Below are 24765 nucleotides of genomic sequence, written 5' to 3'. Positions count from 1 at the left end.
ATACGTAGTTTCGCTCGGCGGCCGCTGTGACCGAGCGATTCTAGGCGCTTCAGTCCGGAACCACGCTGCTGCTACGGTCGCAGGTTCGAATCCTGCCTCGGGCATGGATGTGTGTGTGTCCTTAGATCAGTTAGGTTTAACTAGTTCAAAGTCTAGATGACCTCAGATGTTAAGTTCCACAGTGCTTAGAGCCATTTGAACGATTTTTCGTAGTTTCGCTCCTTATTTTGCCGTATCTGATGTTCACTGCAGGTCGCTAAGAACGCTACTTACCTGTTTTCGTAGCGAGTTGGTGCAGTCGATAGCCCACTGGACTCGCATTCGGGAGGACGACGGTTCAATCCCGCTTCGGGAAAATGCCGGGATGGTTCCTTTGAAAGGGCACGGCCGACTCCCTTCCCCATCTTTCCCTAACCCGATTGGACCGATGACATCGCTGTTTGGTTCCCTCGCCCAAATCAACCAACTAACCTGTCTATCATAGTTAGCTTCCCCTGATCCAAGCTAGGAAGACACAACAACAGGCCTTTCACTTCTTATTATTTGGTATTTTTTGAGCACAATAAGGTATTCTGTGTCTCTAAATGCAACACATTTGTTGTAATGAAAGACTGCTAGTAGGAGAAGAGATCCAGAGTTCTATGAGTCTATCTATGTCTAGTTCGACAAATGTAGAGTTCCATGAAGACATGATTACTTGCATGCAACTGATGCACATCTCAGCAAGTGAAAAACGCGTTCCCGTCGGTAACAAGAGTATGCCGTTGACGTAAATGAGACATGTCCGATTTTGCATTATCAGCTCCTGCTTTCGCGCGTTCAGAAAGCAGACATAACTGAATGTAGCACGTATCAGACCATATGAAGCCTGGAAGCGAAAGTAGATTATTAATATTATGTAATTATTTTTATTTGAGGAGGACACACCGGATTTCCTTGCCTAATGCTAACGTGCTCTTCTACTGTAATGGACTAATTGTGTACGAGGCGTTAAATTCTAATTCTCATCCCATTCATTTATTTTTCCGTAATTTTTGTTTTCCCAATGTCTTCTTTAATTGCAGTTGATATTGTTCTAAATAGCAGCGCTATAAAAATGTACTGAAATGCATGCAGTATTGGCGTGTGGTGCAGGAATTGGGAGCTCTTCTTCAGCTAAAAAAAAACATGGTGTTAAAAATATATTCCATATTTTGAGATGTGATGGTCTGAACCAAACAAGACAAAAATGCCCGGTAAACATGGCCTCTGAAATGTATACCTTAAGAGCTATAGGCACGTGTTCATCTTCATTATTGTGAAACATCTCTTCTTCTGCAAGTACATCGCTGTCACGGACGTCGTAGGGAATGCAGTATGCAACATAGTAACATCTGTTAGTGTTGTTACCACAAATCATATTCACAGGTCTGGGTTATAATGGAACCATTTGTGTTTTGATAAGTTTCCGAAATGCTTTTACATTGTAGTTCTTTCTTTGCACTTACAGCATAATGAAAGCCTATTACTTATCACAGGAGATGGCAGACGTTATTCTCAAACGGAAGCAACCGTCGCCCACGAGACGTGTATCCTGAAAAAATCCACAACAAATGGTACCACCAGCACAACAATTCAACCGTCTTTGTTTACTGCGGTATGCTGGCCGTTTGTAATGACAAAGAACTTAACAGTAGAAGATATAAGTTACACAATAGCGAAGATGAACATGCGCTTATATCTCATAAGGTATACATTTTAGGGGACATTTTTGTCTTGTTTCGTACAGACTATAATCTCTCAAAATATGGAATACATGTGTGTGTTTTTTTACACGCTATAAGCAATATCATATGGCGCATAAACACGCAGATTACAGGACTGACGAATAATCATTGGAACAGTCATATTCATTGACTATGTGGGACTAGGCGTACCGAGTGATTGAAAGCTGACATACCACATAAAATTAATCGTAGGAGTAGCAGACGATGGAATGAAATTCACTGACAGTATCTTCAAGAAGTGAAATCCACTCACGAATGACATAGCCTACTCATTCGACCGATACTTGAATATTTTCCTCAGTAAGGAACCGTTACGGAGCAAGATTGGCAGAGAAGATACAAGAAAGGCCTACAACAGACCGATTGTGCATCGCGACTTGCGGTTACTTTAAAATTGTGAGAACGTGGAAGAGAGAACGTACATTTTGCCACCGATACCAATTAAACTACGCTGATTACTGTATAAGTAATTTTTAAAATGCAAAAGCAATTATTAGCAATTCTAATGATAATGAAGTACGCATCCGTTGTCATCACGACACCACACCTGATACTCAGGACACGGGCTTGTATTTGACAGCCAGCCTTGTGAAAGATTTTCCTTAAACGGATTGAAACACACTTTATTATGTCCTTTGCCGAATAGCTGCGGAGGTACTTGTAAAGGCTCAGATTTCTAAAACCGTTAATAAAGAATAACGTATCGAATGAATGAATAAATAAATGAATGAATGAATGAAGGGAGGGAGGAAGCTTATGGATTAACGTCCCATCGACATCGAGGTCATAAGAGACGGAGCACACTTTCGGAAATGTTTGAAACATGTGGAAGGAAATCGACTATGTCATTTGCCTGGACAAATTTAGGGAAATGAGGAAAACCTGTACCGGCCGCGGATTTGAACCGTTGTCTCGAATGCAAGTAGAGTGGGCTAACCACTGTCCCACTTCGTTCGGTGACATCGAATGCTGCACTCATTTTGCGCCACGGTTATCAACTCGTCTGTGGCCTACAACCAACTGTCGTCTGCTCAAGATGAACTACAACTACGTTAAAATATTGCAGATTTTCAACGACGACATCCTACGCAAAGCCCGAATGTTACTGAATATGTCTGTAACGCAGTTTCCTGCTGCCTTACTGCCGTGTCGGTATACTTAAACTTACTATAAAAATGTTTTTGACCAAAAGAGTGTGAATGCAGTCTTGTCATAAACCCATCACTCCGACTCCGAGGAAATCTGCGTAGCATTTGAGTTCCCTATATTCGCTGCTTTGCCTACAGCTCTCTAGTGGCATATACAGAGTGGGGATCTGTTTTACTTTTCTCTTGCGTCTTACGAAGTAGCAGCTGGGAGCGTTAAGTATCACAGGAACAGTCGTGTGTTTCTTAACATGCTGAATCTACCTACCAGTTGAAGATGAGATCCTATAGAAGTAAAAAAAGAAAGAAAAGAGAGACCACGGACCGATGACCGTAGTAGTGTGGTCCTTTTAATCCCCCAAACCAACCAAACAACCAAAGGAGAGACCAAGAGAGGATACGACAGAATAAGAGACGTTAGTAATGGCAGGAAGAAGAATACCACAAGGTTTTTGATGAGATAGGAACACTCGAAGCAGAGGATGCGAGGTGTGGCAGAGGACGCAAAAAATTTACCTAAAATCTGCAGCTCCTATGAGAGGCATGCATAGGTTCGTGGCCTGATGAGTTTTTTAAACTGTGAGTAGGCGTTGTATTGTTCATGGAATTTGGTGAAATTGTTTTTGATGATATGACAAACATGTGATTACTCTTAGTTGCTCGATATCTATATTGACAACCGATCGACCTCCGTCGTTCGTATTGATCACATCCCTGAAAAAGAAAAGCGCAAGAGTTCAATATGCCGTCAACGAAGAGCTAAACTTACGGAGTGTGACGTCAGATTGTAGTTTAGGGTACCCACAGAAAATCATAACTGTGATGGCCTACTGGGGATCTGAACCACGGCCCCATATGAGAGACCATTGCGCCACATCTGCGATTCATAGTATGCGATCAGAAGTATGATGACCATTCAGGTCAGCAGTTCTGATTTCCTTTAAGAGCCAATCTCTTCCAGAAAGATTCGTCTATGTTTTTACTGGAGAAATACGGCAGAGACAAAACTTTGAGGACCACCTCAGTGGTGAACACCACATTGTGTGGAATTTTTTGGAAAGTAGAGAAGTACAAGTAAGAGTACAAGAGTGGAGGACTACAAGTAAGAATACACACTTACACTCTTACTTGTAGTCCTCCACTCTTCTACTATTACTTTTCTACTCTCCAACAGTTGCCTGTTTGACAGAAAGTTCGTTTAATTTTTCTCACTTCGATGTGAACTATAAGAAAATGGTGCGGCCTGGAACGATGGACTGAATTTGAGTACCGCATTAAACAGGATCTTTTTTTTTCTTTTCTTCTTGAGGTCCCATCGGGGAAGCAGTGTGTCAGTGGGAGCCGAGCAAGAAATAAGAGGATTTTGAATGTATGCTGGTCGAGATGTCGGAAGTCTACGGGGACTGGAAGAAGTGTGTCTAGGCCAAGACAGAAGGCATTATGAATATCAGTTACCGGCAACTGTAAAAATACGAACTTGATGGTTTTATTCGTGTTCTTAGAGAGAATATTGTGACTTAGAAACCATTCATTTCAACTTGTATTCTTGAAATGGCAAAGAGAAAGTTAAGTTAGATTTTTAAACATGACGAAACGTTTCGCCTGACAATATCACCAGCAAATTATTTTTTCTAACGACGTTTATACACTACTGGACCTTAAAATTGCTACACAACGAAGATGACGTGCAACAGATGCGAAATTTAACCGACAGGAAGCAGATGCTGTGATATGAAAATGATTAGCTTTTCAGAGCATTCACACAAGGTCAGCCCCAGTGGCGACACCTACAATGTGCTGACATGAGGAAAGTTTCCAACCGATTTCTCATACATAAACAGCAGCTGACCGGCGTTGGCTGGTGAAACGTTGTTATGATGCCTCGTGTAAGGAGGAGAAATGCGTACCATCACGTTTCCGACTTTGATAAAGGTCGGATTGTAGCCTATCACGATTGCGGTTTATCGTATCGCGACATTGCTGCTCGCGTTGGTCGAGATCCAATGACTGTTAGCAGAATATGGAATCGGTGGGTTCACGAGGGTAATACGGAACGCCGTGCTGGATCCCAACGGCCTCGTATCACTAGTAGTTGAGATGACAGGCATATTATCCGTATGGCTGTGACAGATCGTGCAGCCACGTCTCGATCCCTAAGTCAACAGATGGGGATGGTTGCAAGACAACAACCATCTACACGGACAGTTCGACGACGTTTGCAGCAGCATGGGCTATCAGCTCGGGGACCATGGCTGCGGTTACCCTTCAAGCTGCATCACAGACAGGAGCACCTGCGATAGTGTACTCAACGACGAACCTAGGTTCACAAATGTCAAAACGCCATTCTTTCGGATGAATCCAGGTTCTGTTTACAGCATCATGATGGTCGCATCCGTGTTTGGCGACATCGCGATGAACGCATATTCGAAGCGTGTATTCACAGCCATACTGGCGTATCACCCGGTGTGATGCTATGGGGTGCCATTAGTTACACGTCTCGGTCACCTCTTATTCGCATTGTCGGCACTTTGAACAGTGGACGTTACATTTCAGATGTGTTACGACCTGTGGCTCTACCCTTCATTCGATTGCTGCGAAACCCTACATTTCAGCAGGATAATGCACGACCGCATGTTGCAGGTCCTGTACGGGCCATTCTGGATACAGAAAATCTTCTATTGCTGCCCTGGCCAGCACATTCTTCAGATCTCTCACCAACTGAGAACGTCTGGTCAATGGTGAGCGAGCAACTGGCTCTCACAATACGCCAGTCACTACTCTTGATGAACTGAGGTATCGTGTTGAAGCTGCATGGGCAGCTGTACCTGTACTCGCCATCCAAGCTCTGTTTGACTCAATGCCCAGGATTATTGCCCAGGATTATCAAGGCCGTTATTACGGCCAGAGGTGGTTCTTCTGGTTACTGATTTCTCAGGATCTACGCACCCAAATTGCGTGAAAATGTAATCACATGTCAGTTCTAATATAATATATTTGTCCAATGAATACCCGTTTATCATCTGCATTTTTTCTTGGTGTAGCAATTTTGATGGCCAGCAGTGTAGTTCTGTAAAATTTGTTTAAAAATTTAATCGTAGGTTAACTCGTTAGTGCCAGGAAATTATTTTCTTGGTAGCACATTTTAAATTATGTAATAGTCCACAAAAATAATACTCGGTTTCGGTAATACTTATCAGCGACACTAGTTTCAGAACCAAGTTCCTTTCGAGGCCGTAAGACTGAATTCATTTAGCATAGTTTGCACCAGAGTACTGGCAGTGTGAAGATCACCATTAAATGCGTCGTCGCAGATTTACGTGAAAGGCAGTTTACAACGACAAGGCCGGACGCACGATTTTCGTAGAAAAACCAGACCTGAAAAAGCCGCTCTGCAGCATCCAGCAGACAGCGTAAAGCGGGTTCAAAATGGCACTGAGCAGTATGGGACGTAACTTCTGAGGTCATCAGTCCCCTAGAATGTAGAACTACTTAAACCTAACTAACCTAAGGACATCACACACATCCATGCCCAAGGCAGGATTCGAACCTGCGACCGTAGCGGTCGCGCAGTTCCAGACTGTAGCGCCTAGAACCGCTCGGACACTCCAGCCGGCAGCGTAAGGAGGGGTTTTCGTAGTTATGTGTAAGTGTCTTGCAGTAAATGTAAAGTGCACACTTGTAATTTTAAAGTAAATATGCATTTTTGGTGTTCTTATCATTTATTTTTTAGTTGGTGCTAAATCATGGCCTATATCCTTCTTATTCCTCATACAAATTTCATATTAGTTGGTGTTCAAAAAGTCTCTCCGCAGTGTCGTATGATTGTTAGCCGCGCTTGCCGTATGCCGCAGTGAATATTCCGAAATGAAACTCAGTGAAATACAAATTATTAATTTATTGAATATTCATTTTTACTTACAAATTTTCACATTAAATGCTGGTGTCCCCCCGGTTGTTGGATACACAATTCAATGTTTCCAAACACAAGCTGTCACATTTCTTCTGTAACAGAAGCAGTGAAAGTGGATGTTGCAGTTTTCAATTCATCGATGGATTTGGACGGTTTTTATAGACAGTTGATTTCATTGAACGCCAGAAGAAAAAGTCAGGTGGTGTTAGGTCAGGCAATCGTTGAGGCCAAAGTCCCTGTGAAATTATGCGATCACCAAAAACATCAGGAAGCAGTGACGATGAAATGAGAGCTGTATGCGCGGTAGCACAATCTTCTTGAAAATAACCTTTCAATGTTTCACTTACACAAGTTCTCCTATGAATGTGTACAGAATATCACTGCAGTATCGTTGAGCATTTATGGTACCCACAATCCGATGTCTATAAGTTGCAATTATCGCGATGTGGGAGTGTTGTCTCCGGAAAAATTGAATTAAATGTTTGACGAACTGAAACTGTGTATTTACCGCCAGCTTTGAACGCTTGTTCGACTAAAAACACATGTTCTTCAATTGTTCAAATGGCTCTGACAAGGGAACCTCCCCATCGCACCCCCCTCAGATTTAGTTATAAGTTGGCACAGTGAATAGGCATTGAAAAACTGAACACAGATCAATCTAGAAAACAGGAAGAAGTTGTATGGAACTATGAAAAAAATAAGCAAAATATACAAACTGAATAGTCCATGCCAAGACAGGCACATAAAGGAAAGAGAATGAAGGAACGCCGTGGTCCCAGGGTTAGCGTGCGCAGCTGCGGAATGAAAGGTCCTAAGTCTTCCATGGAGCGAAAATTTTAATTCTTTATTCTCAGTTTATGTGACAAAGTCTTATGTTTTCATCACTTTTTTGGGAGTGATTATCACACCCATAAGAAAACCAAAATCTGCAAGGTAGAAAAATCTTTTTACCCATTCACCAAGTGTGCAAGTTAGGTGGGTCGACAACATGTTCCTGTCATGTGACGCACATGCCGTCACCAGTATCGTATAGAATATACCAGACGTGTTTTCCTGTGGAGGAATCGGTTGACCTATGACCTTGCGATCAAATGTTTTCGGTTCCCATTGGAGAGGCACGTCCTTTCGTCTACTAATCGCACGGTTTTGCGGTGCGGTCGCAAACCACAGACACTAAACTTATTACAGAGAACAGAGACGTCAATGAACGAACGGACAGATCATAACTTTGCGAAAATAAAATTTTTACTCAAGGGAAGACTTGAACCAAGGACCCCTCGTTCCGCAGCTGCTTACGCTAACCACGGGACCACGGCGCTCGTGTACTCACACTATCCTTGATTTTGCCTATCTTGCGCATGGACTACTCAGTTTATATATTTTGATTTTTTTTTTCATATTTCCACACAACTTCTTCCTGTTTTCTCGATTGATCTGTGTTCAGTTTTTCAAGGCCTATCCACTGTGCCAACTTACAACTAAATCTGAGGGGGGTGCGATGGGGAGGTTCCCTTGTGAGTACTATGGGACTTCACATCTGAGGTCATCAGTCCCCTAGAACTTAGAACTACTTAAACCTAACTAACCTAAGGATATCACACACATCCATGCCCGAGGCAGGATTCGAACCAGCGACCGTAGCAGTCGCGCGGTTCCAGACTGCACGTTCCAGACTGCCGCTCGGCCACCACGGCCGGCCTTTCCTCAACGGTTTAACGAAACAGTGACAAAAATGAAACAAACGAGCAAAGGAACTTTTTAATGTTCACGTCAACACTTAACGACACGCACCAACGATACTACTGACGCTGGCTGAGATAAACGAAACAGTGGCATGTTGGGAGAGTCCACTTGAAGGGAAGTAACCCAAGAAGGCGAACAATCATACGGCTCTGCGGAGAGACTTTTTGACCCGCTTACTAGTCGTATATGATTACTTGTAAATATAGTCCGATTCTCACAGTGTGTGGCTGCAGAAAAGCACCACTATTGTATGTACGGTTAACCTGTTAGAATGCGCAGGTTTCCTCGGATGACATGACAGACGTGACTGCTGTCGGTGGAGTTTACTGCTCAAGTCTGTATTTAAATACAGATGAGCCGCACGTGGACTGTACAGTAGTGAATTAAGCGATAACGCGTTGAAAGTCATAAAATTTAATAGCAAAATTATTATAGTGCCCACTATTTACTCCACCGTGACAATTATGGTTAGAATTAATGAAAGAGTGCGTTAAAGTGAAATAGCTTTATGAAACCGATTAAACTTCTGACGCTTCAGATAAGGAACAGCATTGTTTCGTGTAAATAAACTCTTGGGGTGAAAATGGAAACGTAATATTTGCATCTCTGCTTCCTAAATCATATTTACTTCGTCAAATGAATTAAATTCGCCCAGAGAGATACCGAGTCACTTTGACATGCGCTTGCCTTGTGGCTTGTAGGGCAGGCGAAATTTTGCTTTGAGCATTTACATTATTTGTGATCTCAAAGCAAACGTAGGAGCGACTGGAATGCGGGAGTGCTGTGTAACATTGTGTTAACGCACTGCACGCTTTGTTGCGGTATGTTGGATTCACGTTATATCGGGACCGAGCAGTGACATGTTGGCGCATGCGTTCACAGGCGATGGTGACAGGAAACAGTTCAGCTAGATATTCGTTTAAACAACTCCTGCCTTAGCTTTCTGATTGGATTTACCGTATATGTACTCTGGAGACATGCACAATTAGAATTTTGAATTCGAATAAACTGGTATAGAAGATAGACAGCCAAACTTTTTTTGATAATCATTCACCAAGATTGATACTGGAAATAGTTCTTTTACGAAAAGGAAAAGCTGCGAAAATGGGACGTTGTATGTGTAGCGAAAGAACAGTCATCCTACAGACACATGCTGTTTAGACTACCGCGTTCGTCTCTTTGTTATAAATACGTGGTGTGGCTAGAAAAAAACCGGACTAGTACTGGTGAAACAATAAAACGAATGCAATAAGGCTGAAAGTCGCGTGGCCTGTCACGTGACTCTCGCTCCGCCTACTGCTCGAGTTTCATCCGCCTCCTGCACTCAGTCTGCCCGTGGCGTCTGTTTTAAGTAGTTGACGTTTTGTCTGTGCGTCGGAAAATGTTGAGTGTACAGAAAGAACAGCGTGTTAACATCAAATTTTGTTTCAAACTAGGAAAATCTGCAAGTGAAACGTTTGTAATGTTACAACAAGTGTACGGCGATGATTGTTTATCGCGAACACAAGTGTTTTGAGTGGTTTAAATGATTTAAAGATGGCCGTGAAGACACCAGTGATGACACTCGCACTGGCAGACCATTGTCAGCAAAAACTGATGCAAACATTGAAAAAATCGGTAAACTTGTTCGACACTTTCCTTGTCAACTCCTGTTAACTCAGACACTGCTCTGATTGTTAAACGGCGATCTTGTCGAACAAGTTTACCGATTTTTTCAATGTTTGCATCAGTTTTTGCTGACAATGGTCTGCCAGTGCGAGTGTCATCACTGGTGTCTTCACGACCATCTTTAAATCATTTAAACCACTCAAACACTTGTGTTCGCGATAAACAATCATCGCCGTACACTTGTTGTAACATTACAAACGTTTCACTTGCAGATTTTCCTAGTTTGAAACAAAATTTGATGTTAACACGCTGTTCTTTCTGTACACTCAACATTTTCCGACGCACAGACAAAACGTCAACTACTTAAAACAGACGCCACGGGCAGACTGAGTGCAGGAGCCAGATGAAACTCGAGCAGTAGGCGGAGCGAGAGTCACGTGACAGGGCACGCGACTTTCAGCCTTATTGCATTCGTTTTATTGTTTCACCAGTACTAGTCCGGTTTTTTTCTAGCCACACCTCGTACAGATTCAGTGCGGAGTAATTGCTGTTTAAGTTGATGATCGTTTTAAAAAACTGTTGCACTGGTCACAGTTCAAATAAACAGTTTCCAGTTGTGAAATTAAAGCCTCTGGATCCAGAAACCGCCTTGTACTGTCCTCAAATTTTCATGCTACAAGCTCTCAAAGTTAATACATGGAATACACTTGAAATTCCGCTCTGAGGAGAGAGCATGGGTTGCATATTGTTTATCATTCTTCCGAGTTCAAGAGTTGTCAACTCAATAAAAGCTCAGCTGGATCTGGGAAAGAAATGAAATCTACTGTGAAAGAAAGCTGTAGCGTTTATCTCTGCTACAGCCCTTGTCACATTTTTCGACTGAAATATTTTATGTTTTCAATGACACATGCATGTAGTTTACAAGGACCTGAGTGTAGAAAGCTACTGGGCTGTACTCTTCAAACAACACTGAATAATTTTATTTAATAACAACAAATTCCATATGCAGCATTCTTTGGTACCTTGAGCACAGAGCCAATGTCCACTGAAATTTTATAATTTTACAATTTAAACAACGACTGATAGGTTTTACACATTGGTTGAGATATAAAACAAAGTGTTTTAAACAACAGCCAAAGGCTCTTAGAATCTTAAGTATCGAAAGGGAAAAGTAATACTTCTTACCTAAACAATCTGAACACGGATAGTGCCCATAGTTGTTTACAGTGAAGTTTAGTTCATTTATACAACTTGAATACTGCAAAAGACCCACGAAAATTTACAGCAAACAAAGAGAATGTCACTAATTACAGAATTATTTGAATTTACTTGAGAAGATGTTGATTCGTCATCCTACATAATATTCAGCAATCAAAGGGCACGGCCAACGGTCTGAGTTGATTTAACAAAACCCAGCCAGGTTTTACTATAATCGACAACAATCCACAACCTCGCACCGCCTTCAAATTGCCTCTTCCCGTGCCTCGCACCGTAGCGCCACACCAGCTGGAAGCGCAACAGCCACGCCAGCGATATTGTGTGGCGTCGTATCGCTACGAAAGTATCACTGACAATTATGTGTATATTTCAAGTGTTGGGGGGGGGGGGAGAAAGGAAAGGGAAGGGAAGGGACTCTTGATATCAGCTGCGTCGGAGTTTTATGCGGCATCAGTGGTGGAGAGTGAAAATGCCGGACTGGGATTAGAGTGCGGAACCTCCTGCTTAGTAGGCAGTTGCGTTAATCACTGCGCCAGCTGAACACAGTGTTGATCTTAATTGTGCGGACTGTCCTTCGACCATAGATACTAGTAGACTGGCCTTGCTGTGCACAAGCTATGGGTCTAGTGTGGCTCCAACATAAACCACGTGACTGTTGGCAGAACGTGGTGGGATTACAAATCAGCGGTCTGCCATCCTATGTTTGTATCGTATTTTACCCACATTTCTCAATTGCCTGCCAAACGCTTCCAACAAAAATTAGTTTTTTATTTGTGAAAAATATGCCAGAACTACATTTGACCTGGATTTGTTCCCAGTACCATTTATAAATCTAACAAATACATCAGACGCCAGTCTGGTGGGCAGTGGGACGAAATTACTATAACTATCAATTAAAGTAAAATGTCGTTAAAATTCTTTTAAACAGTAAGAGTGGCCTCGTGTCAAGACTTTAAACATTGGATTCGCCACGTTTTGAGCTCTAGTCACGTATAAAAGAAAATGGGATATGGGAATTATGTCAACTATAGGTGTCAAAATTGTTGACTTTAGGAGCAGGTTCATTTTAGAGTATCAATTTTAGGTGCACTTCAAAGGTTCAGTTCCCACTATTTTTTCAAAAGTTTAAACTATCAGTTTAAAAAAAAATGATTTAGATGAAAGGTGAGACTTTCAAGTTTCGGTAAATAATTTTGGAGCCTAGGTTTATAAATGACAGACACTTTAAATACAAATTATACATTGTAAATAATAACTAACCTATCAAAACACTTCACCGCGAAGTGCTTCGAGCAAAGAAGGCTGCACTGTCCTAACACAGGGAGCCCGTGACCTGAATATGTAGTTAGCTTAACATTTGCGGCACGCAATGGAGGTGTGCCCAGCTGTTTGTACGAGTCTTGATTGATCAGTGAAACTGCAGCTCCGGTATCGAGCTGGAATGCTATCACTTCGCCGTGTATGTCCAAATCTACAAAAGGTTTATTGTCCTGCTGACGACAAGAGCGACTGTCTCGTGCAACGTGAACTGACACTGGTACAGAATCACTTGCGACTTGACGTGATTTCCGGCGACATCGACGCACACTGTTCGTGGGACGAACACAGTCACTGTTAGAGAGAGTGGCACTGGGCGGAGTGGAATGAACTATATGAATTTCCATGGGCGACAGTTCACGAGCCGGAGTATCCTTGGTTCGATTTCGATTCTGGCGCGAAGCAAAGGGCCGGGAATGGTTGTGAGCATCCGATCGGTGCTTTTCCTGGCAAACACTTTGAACATGTCCTTTTTTATTACAGAAAAAGCAAATAGTCTGGCGTGACGGGCAATTCTCACGCGAATGTCTAGTAGCACACCGCGGGCATGATTTCACTGCATTTGCTTGCTGGCGCGGTACACATGGCGGAGAGCCAGGCGGCTTTGGCGCGGCCGGGCGCGAGGACTGTTTACTGTTCCGTGCAGCTCGCCCGGCGGGCCAGTTAACCTGGCACACGGGTGGCGAAGTTTCAAATGATTCCTGAGCAAAGTCAAGTGTGTCCTGCCGATCCAATATGTCCATCACTTGTTGAAGGGAGGGATTGACTAGTTTTAAAATCTGTTCCCGTATACGAACATCAGAAATGTTCTGTGCAATAGCATCACGTACCATAGTATCTGAGTAAGGGAGTCCACATTCACACTGAAAAGCACAATCCCTAGTAAGGCCTTGCAAAGTTGCAACCCACTCCCGATTAGTCTGACCGGCCGTACGTTTTGTACGAAAGAAGGTATACCTTTTTGCACCGACATTGACTGATTCTTTGAAATATGCATCTAATGCAGACAAAATTTAGTCGTAGGACAGAGTTGCTACATTGCGTCGGGGAAATAATTTCACTATCACACGGTACATCTGGACGCCTACGGCGGAAAGGAGAAAAGGCTGCCGCTCATTACCTTGAATTCTGTAGGCGGCGAGATGGAATCCAAATTGGCGTGACCACTACGTCCAGCTTTCCAGTGCCGCATCAAAAGCACGAAAAGGTGGTGCAACAGCGTTTTGTGGCTGCGGTAGTGGTGGAGCGGCTGCCGCCGCATCGGTTTGCATTGCACGTTGACCCTGGATGAGCTGTCCAAGGGCATCCAGCAAGGCCTATGTCTGCTGGTTCTGTAAGCGATAAAATTCGGACAGTACATCAGGAGATTGTGCTGAAGCCATTACTCAAGTAAATCAGAAAGTATAGTTGCGAACGCGAATAGGCCTCGTCGCCAACTGTTGTGACTTGGCAAGACAGCCAAGCCACTAGGAGATAGCCGAAAGGCACGCGTTTAAGCTCACGCAGGCTGGCGTGAGGTCTGGAACAGTTAAAGGACTTGAGTCTAGTAAAAAAAGTATGGAGCTTCTGGAATACTTAACTTTAATCCATAATTGGTGAACATCGGTCTGACGTTACATGCATCACAAGAAAAATAGCAAATGATAATGGCGCCTTGCTAGGTCGTAGCAATTGACGTAGCTGAAGGCTATGCTAACTATCGGCTCGGCAAATGAGAGCGTAATTTGTCAGTGAACCATCGCTAGCAAAGTCGGCTGTACAACTGGGGCGAGTGCTAGGAAGACTCTCTAGACCTGCCGTGTGGCGGCGCTCGGTCTGCAATCACTGATAGTGGCGACACGCGGGTCCGACGTATACTAACGGACCGCGGCCGATTTAAAGGCTACCACCTAGCAAGTGTGGTGTCTGGCGGTGACACCACAATATGCACATGATTATTCAGTTGCTCTTTGCAGAGTATTTCGATGTGCTAGACCAATTATCTTGTGGTTTCGTTCCGTTGAACGTGCACATTGGCGAAAATGTCTGTGACAAATAGTGACATAGTGTCTATAAAGAAAACTTTGCTATAGGCTGATGACAACACATTTTTTGTGTCTTAGACAACCCCTGACTTAAGATGGTTAGGGTTTCGTTTTGTCTCACGATTTTCCTGTGGCAGAAATATTCGTATGGAAGTAGCGATGCAGAACAGGTGGTGGTAAGTGGGTGGATTGTTCATTTATTCCTTTGATGTGTTAGGATAACACTTTGGGATTCTAGGCCACGGAAGGTAGTCTATCAAAGGTAGTCTATACAAAATGTGATCGTGATACTAACGTTTTCAATAGTTACGTACAGGAACAAAAATCTTCACAAAATTTAGATTTTTTATGTCAGAAAGAGTAACGTGACTTCTGCGTAGGTAATATTTTTATGCATGTGAATGTATGGTGTCTGCTCTTTAGGATGGAATCCGCAGCTGCGATGCATGCAGCAACTGAAGGTGGAGGGAAGAGAAATAAAACAAAAGGGAAGGAACTAATGTTATCAGATGCATCGGCGACCTTCAATTTACATTTTATGTATAACAGCTGCAGATTCCGTGGGGTGTCTGTTGTTTCTGACATGCCCGAAAGAACAGGAACTACATATTCATATATATAACTGATTCGCCTCGATGGGCAGTGAATCCACAACCTCCAGTGGGGATGCACATTTATGTTCGGCCTCCAGTAGGGACCTAAAAACTGCCGAACATGGAGAATTTGGACGAGCGCTGTGGATAGGTGGCGCTGGGTGGGAGTGTGAGAGCCTGGGAGCATGCCAGGGTAGCTTGCGCAATTGCGATAAACTCTGTGTCCGGCTGGTGCAGTGGTTAACGCCACTGCCTCGTAAGTAGGAGATCCTATGTTCTAGTCCCGGTCCAGCACATACTTTCACTCGTCGCCACTGATTTTGCAAAAGTCCCGATGCAGCTGATATTCTTTCCTTTTCTTTCTCGCCTCTCCATCTGCAGTTTACACAGTAAGCAAAATTTGTATTTACACACAATCCAGGCACTGATCTGTCATTGTTACAAAGTACCTTGTCAATATAACAGCTAAGTAGCCTTCACATTCAAGAGATAACTGCATAGGTACTGTACAACAAGGACAGATTTGAGAATGGATTATTTATGAATCTGAAACCGGTTTATGAAATCATAACAATCTGCGTATAAAAACTATTTATGAATTCAGTATTTAATGTACTGAACTGTATGGAAAGGGCTTGTTGCACAACCTTTTCTTGCGTTAAGTTTTCGTTAATTGTTTCGATACAGCTTCTGGTAGATAAACTTTGTCAGCGACCGAGCCTATAATAGAAGAGTGAGACGTAATACCTCTGTGTTTACACACTCCTTCGTGTACAAGGGTTTGACTGATTGCGCGACAGATTTTTTTTTTCTTAAATTGTTGGCTTCGTAAGTATCTAGCTATCAGCTATCTTTGTTGACAGCACACGGCGCTCCGCGCACCGTTCACATATTTGCAGGAGACGACACGTTTAAATCTCCCGCCACGCACTAGGCGCGTTGTCCTGTTACTGTTCAGTTTAACTCCTATTAACAACCTGAACTGCAGGCAAGAGTATGTTTGGTGAAGTGAATGAATGTCCTCAGCATGAGCTGGGTACTGTTCCGCAGTGTCACTGTAGCCACAGATTAGTCTTCGAACATGATGATGAATACACCAAGACCGGCGCATCAAATTGGACTTCAGATGTTTTACAAGCTGCTGATCAGAATTAGAATACACGAACGCACCATCGAAAATTTTGTTAAATGAAACAGAAGGCGCTTCAGTCTGGAACCACGCGACCGTTATGGTCGCAGGTTCGAATCCTGCCTCGGGCATGGATGTGTGTGATGTCCTTAGGTTAGTTAGGTTTAAGTAGTGCTATGTTCTAGGGACTGATGACCTCAGATGTTATGTCCCATAGTGCGCAGAGCCAACCAAACAAAAGTTTACTGTTACCAGTCACTGTTTATTTATCTCCACGACGCGTTTCAAAGGTTTAAACCTCCATCATCAGTTGGATTTACATTTTTAGTGTGAGATGTGGCTGTGTGGTGTGTTACGATTTTTTGGAGGAACTTGTGGCACTGTCTCCAGTGGTTGTTCTGTCTCCAGTGGTTGTTCTGTCTCCAGTGGTTGTTCTGTCTCCAGTGGTTGTTCTGTCTCCAGTGGTTGTTCTGTCTCCAGTGGTTGTTCTGTCTCCAGTGGTTGTTCTGTCTCCAGTGGTTGTTCTGTCTCCAGTGGTTGTTCTGTCTCCAGTGGTTGTTCTGTCTCCAGTGGTTGTTCTGTCTCCAGTGGTTGTTCTGTCTCCAGTGGTTGTTCTGTCTCCAGTGGTTGTTCTGTCTCCAGTGGTTGTTCTGTCTCCAGTGGTTGTTCTGTCTCCAGTGGTTGTTCTGTCTCCAGTGGTTGTTCTGTCTCCAGTGGTTGTCCTGTCTCCAGTGGTTGTCCTGTCTCCAGTGGTTGTCCTGTCTCCAGTGGTTGTCCTGTCTCCAGTGGTTGTCCTGTCTCCAGTGGTTGTCCTGTCTCCAGTGGTTGTCCTGTCTCCAGTGGTTGTCCTGTCTCCAGTGGTTGTCCTGTCTCCAGTGGTTGTCCTGTCTCCAGTGGTTGTCCTGTCTCCAGTGGTTGTCCTGTCTCCAGTGGTTGTCCTGTCTCCAGTGGTTGTCCTGTCTCCAGTGGTTGTCCTGTCTCCAGTGGTTGTCCTGTCTCCAGTGGTTGTCCTGTCTCCTATCGGCGGTGTCTTTGTTGACAGCACATGGCGCTCCGCACACCGTTCACATCTTTGCAGGAGACGACACGTTTATATCTCCCGCCAGAGCGCCTCCACGTGGCCTGCTCCCTCCAGCGCTCACCGTCTCCAATGGGCGGCCCCACAGACGCCACCAGAGGACGTTGTCTTCACGTCAGTCACTACATTCTACTGCTTGGTCAGCCAGTCTTAAAGACGCCGCACACTGAGCTCAGTCCCATATCTGGGAAGACCTGTAGGGAGAACACGTCGATATAGCACGACGCTACTAATCTCAAAAGCTAGCCAGTTCCTATATCATATAAATGCGAACAAGTGAACAGGTTTATACAACGAACAATTCAGCTGTTGATCAAGCACAGTAGTACAGAGGGACCCACAGCATTTTTGAAATTACATACTTTTCTTCCACATACTTCAGCTTGTACATATTGTAAATATGTTTTAATACTTTCTTCATTTCATAGATGTCTGATATCTCTGTCTGTATACTTGTAGTCTAGTGTAGCGCATTTGACTAAAGATCAAAAAGTATTGAATCCCGTCTTCGACCTTGTCACTGCTTAAATTTTGAATAAAAATCATCAGCATTGGCTGCAGAAGGCTTTTAGCATAAGAAGGCACCATCGTTATGCCTACTACCTCGTCAAAGAGCGCAGAAAAGCAGACAGAGATTCAGGGAACTCTCTTGCACGACAGGAAACTGCCATTAAAAGGAGAAAGAATCTCTAATGATCAATTGTGTGAGGAAGCAGAGGACAATGGAAACACCACATTCAACAGACAAAATGTGTATCCACAGGAGGTAAGGTCTGCAATTGAAAAAGCGTCATGATGACCTCACCACTCGCAAAATATTCCGGATTAGCCCCCATTCGACTGTTCTGGAAGGTACTGACACGGGGGTGGTGACCACGAGAAAAGAAGGGAATAATCAACGAAAGGGTAAAACTCTGAGTCGTAATGTGGAAGGTCACAAGTTTCAACGTGGTAGGGAAGCCAGAAAATCTGGAAGGGGAAGCGCAAAGGCTCGACCTAGATACATATTTGGGCCAGTGAAGTGAAATGGAAATAAGACAAGGGGTTCTGGTCAGAAGATTGCAGAGTAGTATCAACACCAAAGGGAAAAATATAATAGGAATACGATTCACTATGAGTAGAATGGTAGGGAAGTGAGTGAATTATTATAGAAAATTCAATGCTAGGTTTGTTCCCATCAAATTCGGCAGCATACCAGTGCTGACAACAATAGTACAGGTATCCATGCCGACTTCACAAGCTGAAGATGAAGAGAAAGAGAAAGTACATGGAGATTTTGAAAGTTTAGTTCAATATGTAAAGGATTATAATAATCTAATACTAGCGGGGTGTATACGTGGACAAGGAAAAAAAATCCCGGGTTTTTCCCGAATCTCCCGGTGAAAAATACACTTTCTTCCTGGTGAAAATACACTTTTTCCGTGTTAAGTGACAGTATACTTTCCCTCGGAACTGTAAAATTTGTCAGCAATTAGAATGGTTATGGGTTTATACAGCGACTTATAATTTCCCGGCACTTTAGAAAACGAGACACAGGGGAAAAAACAAGTTTTGGAATGTTCTTTGATGTGCAGCAACACGTACGCTGCATATTTTCGTATTACGAAAGTATAAATTCTCATTCCAGCGAACACCGCATGTTACTTTCCGAAGCACTGAAATTGAGATTATGATGCGCTTTTGTGAGCCAGTCATAGCTCATGTCACGTGATCTCGCCAGCCGATAACAGCGGATATTCAGAGCATAGGACACGTGATGTAGTCGATCTATAACATTATTTCGTGTTAAGTAGCGCAAACACATGAACAGGAAAACTTAGTATTTCAAATTAATATACATAGTGTTGCTACAAGAAAAGCAAAGGTTTCATTTATAGCATTGGTCTCTAAGATTAGTAAGCTACAAGAGAAGCTAGGCATTCACATATAATGTTGATCTTTTCTGAGCGTTTTACGCTTTAAGATACATCTCACAAATCTGTGCTCGAAATTCTTCTGAATGGCTAATCATCAAAGAGTTGACTTTGTAATGAGAGTCAAACGCTCTGTGATTTAAGAAATTCATCATACATTCTCTTACATAATTCATATTGCGTAAAAGGAAATTTACTTCGAAAATAACGCTTTTCAAACGACAATTCGCAATATTTTTCCGCGATCTGTTAGAAATACTTTTGTTCCAGCAGTTGCCGGAAAGCGCGAGGTAAGAGGTGTCACCGAGCTTGCGCAGCTACGATGACGTAGGTAGACCGTATGTTCCCAGGTGTAAAACATTAAAAGATCTAAAAGTATGTCATAAAAGAAACAAGACATCAGGGATTACTCCAAGAGCGTCGGAATTTGGTGTACCATACTGAAAAGAATAATTCGCCTTTAAGTGCACATTCGTATATCCAGATTCCCAACGAAGTATTCCTCGACCTGATATTAAGATTTTCAGTGTGGTTTTCGGGCTGTAAATTTTCTTGGAGTACCAGTACTGTATTATCTCATGTTTTGTTCTTTATTGTGGCGTAATGCCACACGTGCTAGAAGATGAAAACGTGCACTTGAGATGCAGCGAACAGTTGAAAATAGCCATTAGTGTGGAATTAAACATTTAGTTTCAAATAAATTGGCTGCCTCAGCGGAAAAGATAAATAAAAGTCGACTTTCTTTAGAAAAGTGACAAAAACAACTTCATTGTTCTGCAAGGCGGTTAATGCTTGACTGTCAGAAAGGTGGAAATAAAACAAAATATGAATCTACACTCCTGGAAATTGAAATAAGAACACCGTGAATTCATTGTCCCAGGAAGGGGAAACTTTATTGACACATTCCTGGGGTAAGATACATCACATGATCACACTGACAGAACCACAGGCACATAGACACAGGCAACAGAGCATGCACAATGTCGGCACTAGTACAGTGTATATCCACCTTTCGTAGCAATGCAGGCTGCTATTCTCCCATGGAGACGATCGTAGAGATGCTGGATGTAGTCCTGTCGAACGGCTTGCCATGCCATTTACACCTGGCGCCTCAGTGGGACCAGCGTTCGTGCTGGACGTGCAGACTGCGTGAGACGACGCTTCATCCAGTCCCAAACATGCTCAATGGGGGACAGATCCGGAGATCTTGCTGGCCAGGGTAGTTGACTTACACCTTCTAGAGCACGTTGGGTGGCACGGGATACATGCGGACGTGCATTGTCCTGTTGGAACAGCAAGTTCCCTTGCCGGTCAAGGAATGGTAGAACGATGGGTTCGATGACGGTTTGGATGTACCGTGCACTATTCAGTGTCCCCTCGACGATCACCAGTGGTGTACGGCCAGTGTAGGAGATCGCTCCCCACACCATGATGCCGGGTGTTGGCCCTGTGTGCCTCGGTCGTATGCAGTCCTGATTGTGGCGCTCACCTGCACGGCGCCAAACACGCATACGACCATCATTGGCACCAAGGCAGAAGCGACTCTCATAGCTGAAGACGACACGTCTCCATTCGTCCCTCCATTCACGCCTGTCGCGACACCACTGGAGGCGGGCTGCACGATGTTGGGGCGTGAGCGGAAGACGGCCTAACGGTGTGCGGGACCGTAGCCCAGCTTCATGGAGACGGTTGCGAATGGTCCTCGCCGATACCCCAGGAGGAACAGTGTCCCTAATTTGCTGGGAAGTGGCGGTGCGGTCCCCTACGGCACTGCGTAGGATCCTACGGTCTTGGCGTGCATCCGTGCGTCGCTGCGGTCCGGTCCCAGGTCGACGGGCACGTGCACCTTCCGCCGACCACTGGCGACAACATCGATGTACTGTGGAGACCTCACGCCCCACGTGTTGAGCAATTCGGCGGTACGTCCACCCGGCCTCCCGCATGCCCACTATACGCCCTCGCTCAAAGTCCGTCAACTGCACATACGGTTCACGTCCACGCTGTCGCGGCATGCTACCAGTGTTAAAGACTGCGATGGAGCTCCGTATGCCACGGCAAACTGGCTGACACTGACGGCGGCGGTGCACAAATGCTGCGCAGCTAGCGCCATTCGACGGCCAACACCGCGGTTCCTGGTGTGTCCGCTGTGCCGTGCGTGTGATCATTGCTTGTACAGCGCTCTCGCAGTGTCCGGAGCAAGTATGGTGGGTCTGACACACCGGTGTCAATGTGTTCTTTTTTCCATTTCCAGGAGTGTAGTAACATATTTTAGCCCTCCGTAATTATGTGAATGTATTTTAATTCACTTTATAGATCCCAGCCACAGAATCACGTTTTTCATTTGACCTGAGAGCAGTAAGCGAAGACGAAACAGCAAAATCACTAAATGTAAACGCGGATCACGTGGAGGCTATCCCCTACGCTCCCCCACCCCCCCCCCTCCCTCGCAACTGTAACTGAGACTGGTCTGCGCAACAGCTTCGGATCTACGATATTTCGATCTGGGGCAATACTAGACGGTGGCGTCCCCCCCCCCCCCCCTTCCGCCCACCACCCAAGAGCCTTTGAGATAGGTAGTCAAAAGCTGAAAAAAAGACTTTTCAAAAATCATTTTGTAGCGCTCATCTTTTTGAAGAGGCTAATGCATAAAATATATAACTTCGAGGAAATGTAAGAAGTCTTATTTGGTCTTAAGTGTGCCAAAGTACATTGCCACGCCTCTTCACACAGCATTCTTCTACCGCACTTCACTCTACTTCACACTGAGGAACCCAAATATGTGTATTTCGTAATGGATGGATACCATCAAACTATATTCAGGATAGCGGAAATTAAAATGTCCTGTGGTTCCTCTCCTGCTCCCAGTCGGCCGGTTTGATATCCTGCTCCTCTTTTTTTTAATTTTTTTAAAAAATAAAACGCAATTAATACTGGATGGGATTATTTGTAACCGGAAGAACAAGAGCTCTTCAGAAAATTTGGTCTCTTCATTGCCTATTAACTAATAACTTGCTGTTCTGCGTGACATAAAATTAAATATAGGATACATAAAACCAGTATAGACAAGAGACAAGTAAAACAGTACACATTTATTCAGTCCTTGGCTCCCAGCATTTTTTTCTGTCTACTCTTGCTACAGCTTTATATTGCGTGATTTCCTTTCTGCGAAAGAATCTATTACCTCGTCAAAATTCGTCAAATGTTTCGCTATATGAAAAATCGAAATGTCGTTGTGTAATATTGAAAAAGCTGTTAATACAAATAGTACCCAAGACTGGTGTGGTTTCTCGATCTGATTACGTCAATTTTGTCACTGTCTACTAGATACAAGAAAATATACCTTTCTAATATTGTTAGACACAACAGTTAAGTGAGACTGTTTTGGTAATAATGGTCACTTTTATAATACGACATAATATAATTCGTGAAGTACCAATATGAAATGCCTATGTAGCCTACTACAAGCAAAAAGCTTTATGTCAGGAAATAGTTTCACATTTCATTCATATGCTCCAGTTTCTCAAGCATGAGATCGAAAAGTAGAAGTACGAAATTCTTCTATAATTTGTGTGATGTCCCCGTTTCTTATCCTTCCTCGTTCTAACAAACAATATTCTCATCATTAATTCAGTAACTATTCCTACCACTGAAAAAACTCATTCTCTGGTTAACTCTACTAACCCTGACAGAATCACCGATTTAGTTATCCTGCGATTATTCTCCGGTTAGGCGTCATTGCGAGTTCCTGCAACGCTTTTTCCGCGCTACTCCCAGAATAGAACTTAAGTGGCTCTACAACTTGCCCTTTCGAGGTAGCGATCTCGCCAAAAATTTTCTGTCAAAATTTCATTTTCTTGGATACACCGAGAAGATAATACGTAATCTTTCTTACCTGTTATTCCTGTTAGTCGTGTATTTCCATTCTGGTAGTCTGAATCTATGGACTTCGCTAGTAATTATAACAACGCTGATAGTGCGCATACCCAATTAATCACACGAGCAAACAGCAGTTGGCATTCACCCGTTCGGCTTCATTTCGATCAGTTCGTATAGCCCCGTCCCCTTTTGTGTGCAGGAAAGTTTATTTCTAGCTGGATTCCCCCGGCAGAGGCATCACGTACACTGTTCACGCATTCAAATATCAACTTATAGTTCATTCAGAAATCAACTTGGAATGTATTAAAAACCTTTAGGAATGCGTTTCAAATTCATCTACATAATCGATAGAATAATCGATAGACCAACGTGCGCTAGATGCTAGGCGCTTTGTGAAACAAGGTTCTTTTTTCCTCAAGAATATGAATTTGCCCCCCCCCCCAGAAATTGCCAGAAGCAAGAGAAGGTACTACTCATACGCGACACAACGACACAACTGCGCATGCGCAAGAGCCCTCTCGGAACTGATTAAATGAATCCAATGTAAACATTTGTGACGTCACGCTCATCGGAGGTAATTGTTGTTAAGCAGCATTGCATAGTATTCCTAAAGCCCTTGACAAGATAGGCTGTTCGCAGACGCTTGTATGAGCTCTGTGTGTATTTATGTGGCGCACGGCCGGCCGTTGTGACCGTGCGGTTCTAGGCGCTTCAGTCCGAAACCGCGCTGCTGCTATGGTCGCAGGTTGGAATCCTGCCTCAGGCATGGATTTGTGTGATGTCTTTAGCTTAGTTACGTTTAAGTAGTTCTAAGTCTAGGGGACTGATGACCTCAGATGTTAAGTCCCCTAGTGCTTAGAGCCATTTGAACCATTTTGTGGCACACTTCCTTTGCAACTTAAGTATTATTCTCTCATTCATGTTTTGTTGCTGCAGTATTATTCAGCAGTAGTGGGATACAGAAATAGACATTGTTAGAGTATCGGTTCTTACCAGTCAAAATTACAAAAAATTAACTGAAAACTAAAACAATGAAAAATTCTCGGAATTCCAGGGTTTTTCCCGGTTTTCTCCTGGATGAAAAAATTCTTGGGTCTTTCCCGGATCTCCCGGTTGTCCCGGGTCGTATACACCCCGAATAGGCGTGGGGGATTGGAATTATGTTGTAATGGAAGGCGAATAGGCGTGGGGGATTGGAATTATGTTGTAAGGGAAGGAGAAGAGTAAAGAGTTGAGGGAGAATCAAGGATTTGCAGTAGCAATGAGTGCGGAGAAACACTGACTCCTGACATATATTTTAGTTAGTAATAGCGAATACTCTGTTGAAGAATCACAACAGGAGGAGGTATACTTAGAAAATAGTTGTACCGAGCGAGGTGGCGCAGTGGTTAGCACACTGGACTCGCATTCGGGAGGACGACGGTTCAATCCCATCTCCGGCCATC

At 43.6% G+C, this 24765-nt stretch overlaps 2 protein-coding genes across 2 annotated transcripts in view; one reads left to right on the top strand and one right to left on the bottom strand.

Annotated features, from left to right (window-relative positions):
- The window catches only part of LOC126235043 (uncharacterized), a 164125-nt gene that overhangs the window by 2684 nt on the left and 136676 nt on the right, over positions 1-24765 (top strand). The gene's annotated exons all lie outside the window — the stretch shown is intronic.
- Positions 1505-24765, bottom strand: part of LOC126235045 (paternally-expressed gene 3 protein-like) — a 75624-nt gene continuing 52363 nt past the window's right edge. The window contains exons 2-3 of the mRNA XM_049943781.1: positions 16835-17470; positions 1505-1573 (exon numbers count right to left, since the gene is read on the bottom strand). Coding sequence (XP_049799738.1) covers positions 1505-1573; positions 16835-17470 — 705 coding nt within the window. The remainder of the gene's footprint in view (positions 1574-16834; positions 17471-24765) is intronic.

The sequence above is a fragment of the Schistocerca nitens genome, chromosome 2, assembly GCF_023898315.1.
Source record: "Schistocerca nitens isolate TAMUIC-IGC-003100 chromosome 2, iqSchNite1.1, whole genome shotgun sequence".
In the NCBI taxonomy this organism is placed as follows: domain Eukaryota; kingdom Metazoa; phylum Arthropoda; class Insecta; order Orthoptera; family Acrididae; genus Schistocerca; species Schistocerca nitens.
This window is presented reverse-complemented; position numbering and strand designations above follow the sequence as displayed.